Source organism: Neofelis nebulosa, chromosome 8 (genome assembly GCF_028018385.1).
Source record: "Neofelis nebulosa isolate mNeoNeb1 chromosome 8, mNeoNeb1.pri, whole genome shotgun sequence".
Taxonomy (NCBI): Eukaryota; Metazoa; Chordata; class Mammalia; order Carnivora; family Felidae; genus Neofelis; species Neofelis nebulosa.
In genome coordinates this window covers 51,701,126-51,718,167 of record NC_080789.1, presented here as the reverse complement: position 1 = coordinate 51,718,167, position 17,042 = coordinate 51,701,126, and the positions used below count along the sequence as shown (strand labels likewise).

The 17,042-nt window shown below is 40.3% G+C and overlaps 1 protein-coding gene across 3 annotated transcripts in view; it reads left to right on the top strand.

Annotated features, from left to right (window-relative positions):
• The window catches only part of MSRB3 (methionine sulfoxide reductase B3), a 175,638-nt gene that overhangs the window by 72,557 nt on the left and 86,039 nt on the right, over window positions 1-17,042 (top strand). For all 3 annotated transcript variants that reach the window (XM_058742121.1, XM_058742122.1, XM_058742123.1), the window contains exon 5: window positions 11,626-11,654. In XM_058742121.1, the coding sequence (XP_058598104.1) occupies window positions 11,626-11,654 (29 nt within the window). The remainder of the gene's footprint in view (window positions 1-11,625; window positions 11,655-17,042) is intronic.

Sequence of the window (17,042 nt, the reverse complement as noted above, 5' to 3'; positions counted from 1 at the left end):
GAGTAGCAGATATTATTATCTTTACTCTGCAAATGGAAACACAACTGATTTTTTTAAGATCTAAATGACTTTTTTAGTGCTTTGTAGAAACAGAAGTACCCTTAAGACTGGCAGTTAGATCTTTTTGCCATGGTCTCTTTATTCTTAATTTGTGCTTTTCTATTCCTAATTTTGTGTTGCTTCTTCTGTTTGTGTATAGCAATATCTAGGAAACGAATGGCTTTGTAAACATATTCTTTAGACAACTAAAACATCTATTTTAACCTTAAAAGTTTTAGCTAATGATTTTAAATTTTTTTTTTTTCCAACATTTTTTATTTATTTTTGGGACAGAGAGAGACAGAGCATGAACGGGGGAGGGGCAGAGAGAGAGGGAGACACAGAATCGGAAACAGGCTCCAGGCTCCGAGCCATCAGCCCAGAGCCTGACGTGGGGCTCGAACTCACGGACCGCGAGATCGTGACCTGGCTGAAGTCGGACGCTTAACCGACTGCGCCACCCAGGCGCCCCTAGCTAATGATTTTAAAAAGAAAATGCTAAGTAATATACTTCTTTTTTATTAATTTTTTTAATGTTTATTTATTTTTGAGAGAGAAAGAGATAGAGTGTGAGTAGGGGAGGGGCAGAGAAAGAGGGAGACACAGAATCCAAAGCAGGCTCCACGCTCTGAGCTGTCAGCACAGAGCCCAAAGCGGGGCTCAAACCCACGAACCGCAAGATCATGACCTGAGCCAAAGAAGGACACTTAACCAGCTGAGCCACCCAAGAGCCCCTAAGGAATGTACTTCCGTATCTTACTAAATAGCATACTTAAAAGGTTGCTTTCATGACTTGTAGCCATCATTATTAATATTAGTTATTAAACCAGTGAGGCCCTAATGAGGTACATACGGCTCTGCTTATCCCTTTAAAGAATTCTTACAGAGTTCTGGAAAATGTAGAGGATGATATTCTTTTATCTTTTCATCTCCCATTGACAGCTCCCATTGGCTGCTGAGGTGTGTAAAGTCTTTGCCTCTACACTCATCAAGTTTGGATTGCCCTTGTTTGAGTTTCTTTTGTTGTCTCTCTCTAAAATGTTAGGATCTGCCAATTCTTGTGTCTAGCACTAACCTGCTAGCCACAACTTCTGTTGTTCTACTTCTGATTACAACCTAGAGTAGAAATGAAAATCTTCAGGGAAAATAAGAACACAAATATGAAGTGTAAAACTGATGTCGGGCAATAAATTTTACCACCTCCCAAGTCTGCCTCATCCCCCAGAGAGCACGTGCCAAATCTATACACAACACCGGTGTTAAAGAACCAGGCAAGACCATTGGAAACATTCTCCCGCCGCGATATGACGAGACAAAGAGCCCATTGATCAGGGTCTTATGTCTGCCTACTGGTGGCCTCTGGTAATTTGCAGGAGCAGCTGCCCCGTGCTCAAAATGCAGGTAAAGCACTTTGGCTGAAAGCGGTTAAAAATAGTGAGGGAGAATAGAGAGATCAAAATGACATTGTACCTAAAATGGGTTAAAGTGTATAAGAGCGGTGGACACTGTTATTTCCGACTAACTTCTGGGTTTTGGGCTTGTGCTGGAGGTTTGAGGTTGCTGAACATCTGGCTGAAGAAGAAACGGAGGGCGGTGGTCCGCTAGGGCCGCCATAACAAAGTACCGCAGCCTGGGTGGCGTAAGCAACAGGCGTGTATCGTCTCGCGGCTCTGCAGGCTGCAGGTCCCCGATCAAGGTGTCAGCAGTGCTGCTTTCTCCTGAGGCTTCCCCTCTTAGCTTGTGGGTGGCTGTCTGCCCTCTGATTCCCTTTCTCGTAAGGACACCAGCCATATTGGATTAGGGTCCACTTGAATGACTTCATTTTAACTTAATTACCTCTTCAAAAACCCTATTTTCAAATACAGTCACAGCACCAGGGGTTAGAACTTCAACATAAGAATCTGGGGAGGACAGTTCAGTTCATAATACGAAGAAGGTGTATTCTGTTCTCTTTACCACTGTTTTTCTTTAGCGTTTTGAATTTATTTTCAGTAGCTAAGGGTGTCTTTAGTTTGAAAGCTTTATTCTCCCTAGAGATATAAATATACAGAAGAAACAATTGAATTGTTTTCAGGGAAACATACGATTAAAAACATACGATTAAAGTGCTGTAAATGATACAGACCGGAAATGATCCTGGAATTTGAAGAAGGCAGTTACCAGTATGGTCTGGGGAGCAGTTGTGGAACTTGGGAGCCAGAAATGGCCTTAAGAATTATCTGTTTTTTCAGTCTTCCTTGTCCATAGGCTTGAGGTCTATAGATGCAACTTTTTGTCACCTCACACTCACTTTTCCTCTGTGCTCTCCTTTCCCCATCTCCTTTTCTTTCTTCTTGGGAACTACAGAAAACTTCAGGCAGCTACCTCTCCATGGAATAGTTTGTGTGGAACACTGATTTCTTTCAGATGCCTCATTTTACTAATGAGGAAAATGGAGCTCACAAGTGAAATGACTTGTTCTGCTTTCTGAACTAGATTCGTGGGTCTCTTGATTCGTCCTGCAATGTATTGTCGAGTACATTGTGTAACTATTTTAGTTAGAGAATGTTTCATTTATCTTTTATTTTTTATTATTTTTAAAAAAATTTTTTTAACGTTTATTTATTTTTGAGACAGAGAGAGACAGAGTACGAACGGGGGAGGGGCAGAGAGAGAGGGAGACACAGAATTGGAAGCAGGCTCCAGGCTCTGAGCCATCAGCCCAGAGCCCGACGCGGGGCTCAAACTCACGGACCGCGAGATCGTGACCTGAGCCGAAGTCGGATGCTTCACCGACCGAGCCACCCAGGCGCCCCTCATTTATCTTTTAAGGACAAATAAGATTTCTTCTCTATGTTGTGTAAACAAATCATTTATATTATTTTGCATTAGTCTTCCTTCCCTCTTAAATATTTCCAGTTTCTTCAGTTTTTTTTTTCTTTAAGTTTATTTATTTATTTTGAGAGAGACAGAGATAGTATGAGTTGGGGAGGGACAGGGAGAGAGGAGAGAGAGAGAATCCCAAACAGGCTCTGCACTGTCAGCATAGAGCCCGATGTGGGGCATGAACCCACGAAGCTGTGAGATCACGTCCTGAGCCGAAACCAAGAGTTGTACGCTTAACCGACTGAGCCACCCAGGTATCCCCATATCTGTCAGTTAAAAAAAAAAAATAAGTGTGCAGTTAATGGACACCTTTTATTTGTCCATTTTTCTCGGTTTTTAGTTGTGGTAGCTAACGTGGCTTTAAATGCTTAAATCTATTCTTTTCCTTTCTGTGTATTAAACACAAAAGTAGATAGATCGTAACCTAGTACTGCTTTGGCAACAATATCAGAATATGTTGGGTTAAAAGTAACAGAAATACCCAAGTCAAAGTGGCCTAACAATGACAGACTTGACTAACTCAACAAGGACTCTAGAAGAGAAAGGCTGTTCTTGAACTGGAATGATATCAAAGTTCTGTGTTGGCATTTCTGTGATTCTCTTGGCCTTCCTCTCATGGTTACAAGATTGTTACAACAATCTTATTCTAGGTGTCATATCCTTACACAGTAACTTCAAAGGCAGGAAACAGAGAGAGAGAGGGAGAGAGAGAGAGAGAGAGTAGGAAAAGGGCCTTCTCCCTACATCCCTCCTGTCCTTCTCATGGGGAAAAACCTTTCCATGAAGTGTCCCAGCTGTCCTCCCTATACCTCTCACTGCTGAGAACCGGGTCACATGCCTGTCCGGGAACCAGCCACTGACAAAGGAGAGTAGGATTGCCAGAGTTGGCAGAGCCTAATTATGATTTATTCCTGGGGTGGACACATATTTAGCACTCTTCAGAAATCAAAATTCTCTCTTCAGGGAAAAGGAAGACTGGCCGATAGATGGGTAACAAATAGTGTCTGCCACAATTATTGAACTCTTTTAATATGGTCAAATAACCACACCGATGAATGTAGAATGACAACTCTGAAGAGTGCAAAGAAGGAGCAGTTGGTGCTGTGCAAGTATAAAGTAAAGGAACTTAATGTAGTCTGGCCACTCTTCTTCAAAGAACTGATAATTAAGCTAACATGTGGAGTGAGTTTTAGACGTTAAGTAGGCATAGGGGTTAAGGGATACTAGAATGGGGGTGGAGGGGGGGAAGGAGGGGACGTTCCAAGCAGAGGAAGCATATTATGTTTCTGTAGCTGGAAGAAGGGGCACAGATATTCACCGCTATTATTACTGCCACTGGTAATGGAGTGGCCTCTGAATTACTTTTAATTTTTTTTTTTTTTAGTGTTTATTTATTTTTGAGAGACAGAGAGAGACAGCACGAGCTGGAGAGGGCAGAGAGAGAGAGAGGGAGACCCAGAATATGAAGCAGGCTCCAGGCTCTGAGCTGTCAGCCCAGAGCCCGACGCGGGGCTCGAACTCACGGACCGCGAGATCGTGACCTGAGCCGAAGTCGGCCGCTCAACCGACTGAGCCACCCAGGTGCCCCTGAATTACTTTTAGAGTAAGAAGAAATTCTTAGGCTTATAAGTAGGATCCTGAAGTGTTAAAATTTCTGAAAATGTTCTGTGCTATAAGGGGGACAACAGGGGCGCCTGGGTGGCTCAGTCAGTGAAGCATCTGACTCTTTATTTTGGCTCAGGTCCTGATCTCATGGTTTGTGAGATCAAGCCCTATGTTGCTTAGGATTCTCTCTCCCCCCCTCTTCCCCTCTCCCACTCACTTGTGTGCTTTGTCTCTCTCTCAAAATAAATAAATAAACTTAAAAAAAAATTTAAGGGGAGAACAGTATAGGTTATTTGACCTGGATTGTCTTAGAAAATCCTGGGTATGGAGTTGACATATATAATGACCTTATAGACAAAAATCAGTCTGTTACACCTTCTTCTTCCTTCTAAAAATTTTCTGCAGCTAGAATCTTATATTGACATCAATTAAAAACAATAAGAACAGGGGCCCCTGTGTGGCTCAGTTGGTTAGGCATTTAACTTTTGATTTGGGCTCCGGTCATGATCCCATGGTTTGTCAGTTCAAGCCCTGTGTCCAGCTCCACGTCTCTCTCTCTCTCTCTCTGCTTCACCCCTGCTTGTGCTCTCTGTCTCTCTCAAAATAAATAAATAAATAAATAAATAAACTGAAAAAGAAAACCAATAAGAACATCACCCTCATTTTTCTACATGTTACCTGAAACCTTTTGGCATACTGCCTGCATTAACTTCATGTAGCTCATACTTACGTGATCTCATTAAAAAAAAAAAAAATTGATAGCATGGAACATTAAGCAAAAAGCAGTTTCTCTGAGACTTTGTGCATTCCTCGTAAGAGAAAATAAAGTTTTGAAAAATAATAAGGTAAAAGCTTTTGACTTCAATACACAGAACTTTCATGGACACTGGGTTAATTTCCTATAAATAGAAATTAGTAGTTTTACAAATTTGTTCATGACTATAGAACTGTAACCAAAGACTAAAACTGCCCTCTTCTGAAAATCTATAGTTCTGTTATCAAAAGAATGCATATATCATATGTTTTAATTATTTAAAACGTAGTAATGATACTGAAATTCTCCTAGCAACTACAAATTCATGAGAGCTATTCAGGTTTAAAAATTTGGGAGATTTAGTGTAAGCCTCTTTTACTGTGGTAATATTGTTACAAGTGCTCTAAAATAATAGTGGCTTAAACATGTAACAGGATTGATACGGGCTACTAGTGTGTGTGTGTACTTTCAGTACAAGGAGTGGTGAAAGGCCGATGCTCTGGTGTCAGCTTCTGTCTCATGATCTAAGAATGGCTGCTTCAGCCCCTGGAATCGCATTGACATTCCAGCCAGGGGGAAGAAAAGAGGGATGCAGTTCTATTGAGGGGCATAATCAGGTGCTCGACACATCCGTTCTGCCTGCATCCTTTCGGCAAGAACTTAGTTACAGGGTCACAACTAGCTACAAGAGAGGTGGGATATGGTGTGGGAAAATTGTTTTACCTAGGAAGCCCGTGTACCCATCTAAAACTTAGTCTATTTCTAAAATTAAGAAGTGGGGCGCCTGGGTGGCTCAGTCGGTTAAGTGGCCGACTTCGGCTCAGGTCATGATCTCGCGGTCCGTGGGTTCGAGCCCCGCGTCGGGCTCTGTGCTGACAGCTCAGAGCCTGGAGCCTGTTTCCGATTCTGTGTCTCCCTCTCTCTCTGCCCCTCCCCCATTCATGCTCTGTCTCTCCCTGTCTCAAAAATAAATAAAACTTAAAAAAAAAATTAAAAATAAAGTTAAGAAGTGGAGAACGGATGCTGAAAGACGGTAGCAGTCTGGGCGGTACTCACCGTCTTTTGGCAGTTGCCAAAGGGACTGGTTGAGTGGCTTTAAGCTTAGATGCGAGTGTGTAATCAAGGGGTAAAATGGGTGTCTGTGGAGACAATTCTACTTACGCATCTTATATCCCGTATAACCTTACTTTTTGCATTTTCATATCCCTGCCGTATAAGCTTAGTGAATTACTGAAAAAAAGCACATCATACATGGTTTGGAATGAATGAATGAACATCCGTTCTTTGCTTTTCTTGTATAATCTGTATTATGTGTGAATCCTTTTTTTCCCCACATTTGCCATTTGTTTGTTGCGATCTATATTTTACTTACTTTTTTTTTTTAATTTTTTTTTTAACGTTTATTTATTTTTGAGACAGAGAGAGACAGAGAGAGACAGAGCATGAACAGGGGAGGGGCAGAGAGAGAGCGAGACACAGAATCGGAAGCAGGCTCCAGGCTCTGAGCCATCAGCCTAGAGCCTGACGCGGGGCTCGAACTCACGGACCGCGAGATCGTGACCTGAGCCGAAGTCAGACGCTCAACCGACTGAGCCACCCAGGCGCCCCATTACTTACTTTCTTAAAGAGGATTTAGAAGGAGAGATGATCATAGTCCATAGTACATACTTTGTGTCTTGAATGTGTACGTGTGTATTGATTCCATGTGTGTATAGAAAATCTGAGAAATCTGATTTAACTTATACTATAGGACGAATTTTCCTTAACCCTCAAACTGATAGTATTAACTCTATTATTATGTCTTAATTATTAATAGAGTAGTTGTGAGTTTTTTGAAGGTTCAGTACTATGTTTGAGAATTCTAAAAATACTCTTGTTTTTAAACTGATACCTAACATCATTAATTAGTGTGTGAAGATGTTTTCTCTGCACTTTATGGGTATATTTTACATATTGGCCAGCTATCTCTGGAGAAGATAAGATGGTCTGAGGGATAAAAGTTTTTTGATATGATTTTTCATGTCTCAAAAGATGCATTTTATAGAGGTTTGGGCCACTGTACCTTATTTTTAGCTTTCTTTTAGTTTACAGATTCGTTTGTTCATGTATTAATTCCTACTAATTAATTAATTACAGATTCATTTGTTCATGTATTAATTCATGTAATTAATTCCTATTAATTAATTTCTTTAAAGTTTACTTGTTTATTTTGAGAGAGAGAGAGAGAGAAAGAGAGAGTGCAAGCAGGGGAGAGCTGGGGGGGGGGAGGTGGGGGTGGAGAGAGAGAGAGAGAGAGAGAGAGTCGTAAGCAGACTCCGTGCCATGCCTGCTCCTGCCATGGCACAGAGCCTGACGCAGGACTTGAACGCACAAACCGTGGGATCATGACCCGAGCCGAAACCAAGAGTCGGACGCTGAACTGACTGAGCCACCCAGGCACCCCCTACTGTAAAATTTTAAAAACTCTTAAATGTCACATGCTTCAGTAAGTGTTGGGAATATGCAGATGGATGAAACCCAGTCTGCATCTTGCTGGGGTTAGTGTCTGGGAGGCAAGGGGGGCAGGCAGGGTGCTGATGGGATGGAGGGGAAGCTTCATAGTTGAGTAAGAGTTTGTCAGTGATGAGCTGGGGGGAGGGCATTCTAGCCTGAGAGTACTGGATGCAGGCTCATAATGTGGTAACGGTTCTTTATTTGGTGAGAGTGAAGGATACGGTGTGGATTAGAGATGGGGTGGAGGAGCCTGGACTGAGTACCTTTTTACATGATGATTTATTACCAGGCCTGGTCCTACCACGTGCAGGACCTGGGCAAGAGGACACATGGGGATACAAGATAGCTAGTCATTTAAGAAGTTATAAATCAAGGCAATAAACTGTTAGAAAAGGATATACCAATCTATCTTGACAAAAGCAGTGAAAACCGTGTGTAAAACCATTGATAACAAATAACTGAGAACAGTGCAAATAAAGTTAATTTAGACTCCCACCAAAAGACTATTTATTATTCATTATTCATCCTGGGGAAATGCAGAGACAATGGCAAGTGGGCCAAGAGTGGGAGAAGAGGAGGGGACGTCTCCCTCAGCCTTCTCTTCCAAAGGCTGTGGAATCCATAAGAGAATACCTCCTTTGTTTTCTTCTTTTCTGGGGGGAGGAGCTCTTTCGTTTCTGCCAGCCTCTGTCCTATCATCGCCCCTTCCCCATCTCCACCGGCCCTGCGCCTGAGTTCCGAGGCTGTGTAGACCTTGCCGGTCTGGTCCAAGGGGCAACCTCTGGCCCCTAGGTGCTCCAATCCTCCACTCTCACGGAAGGGTTTGAATTAAGAATTCTCTGAGCAGAAATAGCATTTTGCCCTGTCCTCTTTGTGTCCCCTTCCTTCTGCCCTTGGGTCCAAGCTCCCTCCTTCAAGCAGCAGCTTTTGGCCGCCCCTCGGGCTTGAGGTACATACACTAGTAGAACAACCTGACTTGAAGAAAGGGCCCATCTAGGGTGAGGAAGTTGGCTCAGGCAGGGCCCTTTGGGTGAAGAATGCCACAGACCCTGGTACTTGGAGCTTTGGATACAGGAGGGGACTCCCTGCCTGGTGGGGAGGAGGGCACAGCCAGAGGAAGACCAAAGCAGAGCCTTTTGCTCACTTGTAAGGCTAGTGCTGCATAGCACACACGTGTGCCATCACGCGCAGACACAAATGCACGTACATGTACCCAAAAGTTGTGCAAAATTGCCCAGACTCTCAATATGTGGAGTGCATTTGTCTTCTTTTCTATTCCAGTTCAGGTTTAAAAAAAAATACTAGTTGTATTAAATTAATTTTATAATCCACTAATGGGTCAATTTGTGACCCAAGTTTGGAGAGGCCTGCTCTAGTTTTTGAGGTGGTGGTAATGTGATCAGATTCGTGTTTTGGAAACATCTGGCAGCTGATGGGGTGACGGATTGGATGGGTGGGTGGGATTTCTGGGTATGAGATTCTGAGTCAAAGATAAGCCCAAAGGTGGTAAGAGTAAGAACAGAGAGAAGGGGAAGGTAGTGAAATCAACAGGTCTTGGTGACAAATTTGATACAGGGGGTGCAGAAGAAAACTAGGACAATATCATGATGCCCAATTTCAGTGATAGGGAATATAGCAGAGAATTATATTTGAAGGACAATACATTGAATTGAGCTTAGTACATAGGTCATTTGAGGTCCCAGTGCAACATTCAGGTAGTATTGCTTGTTAGTCGGAGAGAGGCTTAGTAAAGTAGGGATGGTAAGAGGGCTTTTGGTTTAGCAATACGTTTAGCTTTTGGTTTAGCAACGGGAAGCCACTGATAAACCTTAGCAAGGACAGATCGTGGTGGCTCAAACAGCGAATGTGTTGGGAGGTCAGGAGAAGAAAACATACACCATACGGTATAGTTTATCCTTTCCCATAGGCTTGATTGTGAGCATAGGAAGAAAGCAGATAACAAGAATAGGGCACCTACTTGAAGGAGGACATTTATTTAATTCCTGAGCACTCCTCTTCAGAAGGGAGGAGAAACCTGCGGGAAACCTGGATATTGAAGACACAAGAGAGGGGCGCCTGGGTGGCTCAGTCGGTTTTAAGCTTCAGACTCTGGATCTCGGCTCAGGTCACGATCTCACGGTTCGTGAGTTGGAGCCCTGCGTCCGGCTCTGCGCTGACAGAACAGAGCCTGCTTGGGATTCTCTCTCTTCCCCTCTCTCTGCCCCTCCCTTGCTGTTGCTCTCTCTGTGTCTCTCTCAAAATAAACCGATAAACTTAAAAAAAAAAAAAAAAGAAAGAAAGAAAGATACAGCAGAGAGGAGTCATTCATCCAGCCCGGTTCCAGGGCAGATGAGAGAATGCATTTTAGCACATAAGTGGAGAAAAGCCCAGAGAGAAGGAAGAACACCTCCTATCCAGGTGAGAAGGATGTGTGTTTGTTGGTGGAAGTTCCCCTCCACAGACAGTTGTTGGTATAAGCAGCAGGTGCCGTGCAACCGCTGTGGCTGCAGAGATGAGGAAGGTGTAGTGGGGAAGATAGGCAAGGAAACCAGCAGGATGTGGGGCCAACGCCATTTCGAGCTGTGCTCAGGGATGCTGGGAACAAAGAAGGGGGCGCGAGGCAAGCCTTTCCAGAAGAGGAGAGAGGACAAAAAGCAAAAGTGGTTTGCACCTGGAAGAGCAGTCGGGGCCGTCTAAGTGAAGGAGTGGGATGAGGAGTGCGGTCAGGCTAGGGCTTGGGAGAGCGGGCCTGCATCGCACTGCTGGTTGTCGGCAACCGTGGCCGTGACAACACTTTTTTGTTTTTACCATTATTGACTCTAAGTATCAGGTGAAACCTCATTTAGGAATACTTGAGAAAATGGGTTTTTATGACAAAGAAAGCTGCCTCTTGCTTATCCTCTCCCCCTCTCCCCTTTGATGACTTCTCTTGAAACTAATTTAGGTAAAGAAAGCCACCGCTTCCAAAAGTGCTTTGGTACCCTGGCATAATTTCAAAGAAATCTCCTTTCCCACTTAGTTAACTACATTTCCCCAGGAAAAAAAAAAAATCTTCTCTGTCAATGTAACATCCCTTAACAGGACTCCTGCTGGTGGGTTCTTGTATCTTGCTGTGGCAGCTGTGAACATATATACTATTGATTGTTAATGTGTGATATAAATCCGACTGGAGCATGCCCACTAATTGGTTTGAGAGCTAGATATAGACAATGCTGTCTTATAGTAGCTTGTGTAGATAGGCCTAGTCATAGGGTTAATTCTGCCTGACAGCACATCAGCAGCATCTTGAGAGTAATTACCCAACAGAAGTTTTCCCACAGCCGAACTGAGAGCTTCAAAGGCTTCTGAATTTACAACCAGTATTAGCCTATATCTGAAACATAATGTTCCCACAAGGGCTCAGATTTTTTTTCTCCCTCTTGTTAAATGTATGGGGTTACCAGGTTCATTTACTCAGCGCACAACTTAGTGAAAAATTACCTGGTGTTGAATAATTGGAAATCTTTAATAATAAGTAAAGAGGATAAATTTAAATTTGAGTTTTTTATTGCTTTATTATATTACGGAAACAAGTTAATCTACCTCTTTTTTTTTTTTAACGCAATTTATGCTCCTTCTCTCAAAACAAGTTAAAAAGTTAGTATCTTTTTCATGCTTGCTATCTCTGCAGATATGTGCATGTTCAGGGGACGTAGGATAATGCATACGTTTAAAATAGTTAAAAGAGATATGTATTTACATTTTAAAAAGCTGTTTTCCTTGTTGGCCATTGAACTGAAATCTGTAACCACTACATCCCCTCCCGTAAAGTACCAGTTGTTCTTTAATATGCAATTTTTGTATTGTAAAACATTTCTTTCTCTTTGCAGGTCAGAAAGCAAATTTGACTCCGGCTCAGGTATGTTTACATTAGTGATGTTATTCTGAGTATATTTTATTTACATTATTCTCTGAGGAGCAACTCATCAGATCAAGAGCCATTTTGATTTTAAACAGACGAGGCAGCCTCTTTTCAAAATATGAACCCCACCTCAAAGCAGAGCGATTGGCTGCCTGGAATCAGAACTTGAGATGTTCACTTTGGGATTCTCGATAGTTCTGCAATAAGCATTAAATGCTCTCTATCTGCAGAGTTCCATTTTAAGAGCAGAAGTGGGGGTTGTACATTCTTGCCGCTCAAAATACAATATTATTCTCTCAGTAGGCAAAGCATCCTGAATAATTTGAAGATTATGTGCAAGGGACTTGTCGTCAAATGTGGATAATAAATACATTTAATCCAGCAAACTGTAAGGAGTTTTAGCCAGTAGAAATGGAAATTTCTTTATGATTTATTAGTTTTTTAAAAAATTTGTTTTGTTGTGGGAGTGGATAATGCAAAACTAAGGTCACCTCAAGCCATTACTTTTGTATCTATCAAGACAAAATTCACATTCTCACAAACAGTGGCATATCAGCCTCATTAGATGTTTTCTTTTCATTAAGCATGAATGTAGCCATATAATCCTTAGGTTTGACTGAGGCTCTATCTCATTTTCTGAGATTTATGTGTTCCAGAATTTCTAATGGTGTTTATAATTAAAGCACAAAAATTTCCTCTTATTCAGTACAAAGGCCTGATGCCCTTTAGTGAACTGTTAATAGATAAATAAACGTTGATTATTTTTTATTTTTCCAGGAGAAAATAATTTTCAGAGAAACATAGAATTTATTGAATTTAAAAGTAACATTCTGACTCTGGTTTGAGTTCCATTGTGTTTTAACTTAAAAACATTTTTTTGTTTATTATGCTCCCAAGGGAACTAAGGACTATATATTCTTTTTGGTAGTGGTGTTAAGGAGCCAACATGCTTTTTCGTTAAAAGCTTCATCTTTCTTTTATTGTATTCCTTTATGAATGTCTCCAATTTGGTGAGCCTCTTTAATATGAAGTTGGTACATGTGAGTTAACAATTTCACCAGAAATCTTTCCATTCTGTGTGTTCTTGGGCTTCTGAATCACATCTGACATTAATAGCATAAAACCAACATTTCTCGTTTACAATATTGACTACATGGAGACTGAAGTCATGGTGGCCTTATATCAGTGACTTGACTTTTTATTGATTCATAGGAGGTGACTCAATAAGGTGAAAAGTCTTTGTCATTTTTTAAACAGTAAATATTTAAGTATGATAAAAAATAAATGAATAGACTTGATAGAGAATGAATTTTTACATAGAAGTGGGATGTCTTTTTATCATTTGCCAGTAAGTCACCAAGTGTCATATTAAGGGCCTACTTTGTTATGATCCGATTTAATTCCCTAAACATCAATCAGAAACTGATTTTAGGGTATAGTATCTGGAACATAGTTCTCAAAAATGAAAAAGTCCACCAGGTTCATTTTGAAGGTAAAACCTGGAAATAGTGTACAAAATTGAAATATTAGGCAGCTATTGTCAAAGTCAGAAAATTTACGTTGAATTTTGAAATCCAAATTAAAATATGCCGCTAAACTCCTGTAGTGATAGTTATAACATCTGTACAGGCATACATCTTTCACTCTAGTGACCAAAGATTTTGTTCATGATCCTTATTTTTTCTAAGTCCTAATTTTTTTAAGCAGGTTTATCACGGACCACATCTGCATGTCTTTGAAAAGTACAAAGTTCTGTACCCTGAAAAATCTTACGGGGAATACTGATGAAAAGTTTATTTATTCTTTTAATTTAGAATTTAGATATGTTATGGAAAGAATTCAGATGGTTTCAAATTAAGAAACAGGTAATTATGTTTTCTTATAAGCTCTTTTAGCTTAGTATCGAATGAGGGAATCATGGCAGAGGAAGCTGGACCTGTATTCTTTGGCACGCTCTATCATGCAAATTTTGGTCAGAAATAAGATAGCATATTGGAACAATTAAATGTATGACTTTAATAGGTTCAGATTCTCTATTGTTCATCAAATACAGAAAGTGAACTTGCTCTGCTTAATGTTGTATACAGCTGTAAGAGTGTTCCTGACAGAGTAAGCTTTGTAAATGAAGGAGGATGCCAATCTTACCAAGGCAAAACAAAACAAAACAAAAACACTTAAAAAATAAACAGTATGGTCAGTGACTAGCCATAAAGGAAAGGATTTCAAAGTAAAATGTTACATGTATATGTATGTACCTATAGCTCCCCTCCCAAGTGAGGAACCCAATTCATGCAGGGCTTATGCACATTTGTAGTGTGTGTAACCAAGTTTCTGACTGTGGAGTGAGATTCATGAGGAAGGAAGGGAGGTTTTCACTGTCATCACATGGGGAAAAATGTCAGTTGTTGAATGATCAGCCTAGAGAGAGATTTAAATTTTTTCTTGTCAAAATTATATCATTTTTTTTCTATAAAAGCATCTGCAAACAAACTTGTGTTTTTTAAAGTTTCAAAAAATTTTATAATGAAAAATTTCAGCTCTCTATAAAATTAGAGAGTGTGGTATAGTGGACAGCCACATAATCCATCATCTAGATTTTACTATTGTTAATAATTTGCCATATTTATTTCACTTTCCTTTCTTTGCTTGAAATATTTTAAAGTAAAATACGTCCATTTCATGTCATTTTTGAAGCCTGAAGGTTATGGATTGTCTTGATTTACTGAAAGAGATCAACTATTTTTTTGAGTTTTTTTTGTCTGTCTCAGAAATGTGGGTCACATACAGATTCTTCTGGAAAGGGTTGTGGCATTACCATGTCCACATCAGTTAAAGGGTCCTCAAAAGTTCTATTTGTGGTGAAGGTTAAGAAAACCTTTAACCAGAAGGTAGCGGCACTGAATTAATTCTGATCTGAGAACCCCAGGAGTGTTCTGTCCTGGAGATTAATTTGATTAACACTTTAGCTGCCCTCTAGCTGTGTCCTCTATGTACTCAGTTATATACTGATTAAAGTTTGTTTCTGTTGGTTTATAACTCAGTCACGTCAAGCTTTTGGCTTTGCCGTTGGAGAGCAATCAGGCCACCTTCTTTCTCACGCGGTTTTAGGGTTTCCATTTTAATGCCGTTTCCTAGTTGATGCACTGCTGTTGCTTGCCTGCATTCGTGTGTAGCTGGTGATTTTATTAATAGAGTGAAACAGACTTCCTTTTATGTTCAGGAGTAGCAAGAAGCCGTGCTCTTCTCCCCACCTCCCAAGAAGGGAAGTCAGTTGATGTGGAGGAAGCAGAGCATTGAGTCTAATGCAGTGATTAAACATGAAAGCTATATATCAAATCTCAGGAGAAACATGCTTTGGAAAGAGGCAGGGAACTGTGGAGCATATTGCATGATAGGCTATGTAAACAGAGCCCTGGAGGTCAGTGTGTGGATGCAAACCAATTAAATAAAGAAATTACTGGCTTTGCTTTCTGTCATCTGGATGGGGAGGATCACAAGTTAACATGCACAGGGTTGAAGTGTAAACTTTGCTTGAATAAGCAAGGCACCTTTGGAAACTTCGTTAACTCTTTCAGTTCTCTACTAAATTGTTTTTTTTTTTAATTTCACCGAAAGAAGTTAAAAACAAAAACCGAATATATGCTGTCTTTGCCCTCCTGTACATATCCATTAGCAAAGGTGTGAGTGATGAGTAGAACTGAAGAGAAAGCAGAGGATGAACTGCTGGAAAGAGCAGAGTTGAGTGTATAGTCAGATTTCAGGAACATGCACATGTCTTTTAAAAAAAAAAAAACATTTGGAAAAGCAGAGCTCTTGGAGAATAACTGAAAAAAGATGTTTTTCTCTTCTCCTGAATCCTGAATATAAGGCAAACATATAGTTGGAATTTACTAGTCACTATGTTAACATCAGGATATTGTTATTTCTGTTCTGTTAAAATAGGATAGTTTTCTGACCAAGAAGAACCTGAAGCCTATAAGTTAATAACTATACATCAAGGACTGCCCGGAGTCTAAATCTGTGGTGTTAACCTTCTCAGGCCATGTTTGAATGAGAAAATGAAATACCAAGTTAAAATGATGGTTTCATGGTCCATAAACATTCAAAACAAGGATTTTTTTTTTCTTTTCTGTAGAGTCATGTTGGCTGAGAAAGTGAATAAGCTTATGTTTGGTGCTTCTTGATTCTCGGCTGCTTGGAATAGCTATACTAAAGATACGGGCTCGCAGAACACAGCAACTCAAAGGTATAAGATTTCATGAAAGCAAATTATGGAGGATTAAGAAACCTAATGAGCATGGTTTAGTGTGGAGAGTAGAGGAGGGAGCTTACTATTAAATAAAGCCCAAGAGTGTACAAGGTTAGGAGATCCTAAAAGACACGATAATAAAAGGCACAACGGAATATAATTATCCTAAGGGGGGAAAAAAAAAAAACCCAAGGAACAAAAAGCAGCTAGTGTCGCTTTTAAGATCTGTAGTTAAAAGGGACTCTACGCCAGGGTAAGGAAATCAAAGAATATAATCAGTTAAAGCTTGAGGCAAAAACATAAGGGCAGTGAAAAATAGAGTGGGCTGCTAATGGTGGTCACTAGGTTGAAGGGAAATGAGGAATCTGAATGGTGTAGAACTTAGGGTGTTGAAAGCTTGCGACAAATGAGACAGTCTGCCTAACACAGTGAGGCTTTCTTAAGAAATATTAATAAAGGAAACATTTTCAGATCTTATCTATGTGACATTATATTGGTAATACTTTTCAGTTGCTTCAAATCAATGTTGTCATTTTCAGTTTCTTATTTTTGAATGGCTTGTGACAAACGAAGAGCAAGGAAATACAATGTAAATCTCTATTGTTGGGCATCGTTCATTAATAGAAATAGGAAAAATATTGTCTACTCATCTGTTCATTCGTTCAGTCTACATTTATCACGCATGCTGTATGCCATACCCAGATGCTGAGGTTATGGCTGTGAACAGGGTGGATACAATTCATTTTCCAGAATCTTACAGCTAGTTGGGCCGTTTTACAGATTCACATGGATTTCCCTGCATATTTAGCTAAAAAGGGCTAACAAGGTTAAATTTAGATCCAGATGGTGAATTAAAGAACTCTTGATGTTTAAAGATAAGCTAATCTATTTTAGGTTTTGACATATTTATCTTTCTTTAATTTATTCAAACGGTATCACTTTGGTTTCTACTTTGACTTGTAAGAAACCAGCCTAATAATACTACTGGTTACTGTGTAATTTTTCTATAGCTTTTAATAAGGAGTGACTTTTCACATTTGATTGTCATTAAAAGAGAGTAATTTACAAGAGAACAATGACAAATGTTTGGGAATAGTGTTCTCTTCTTCACTTTTATTGAACTTTTGATGTGTTCT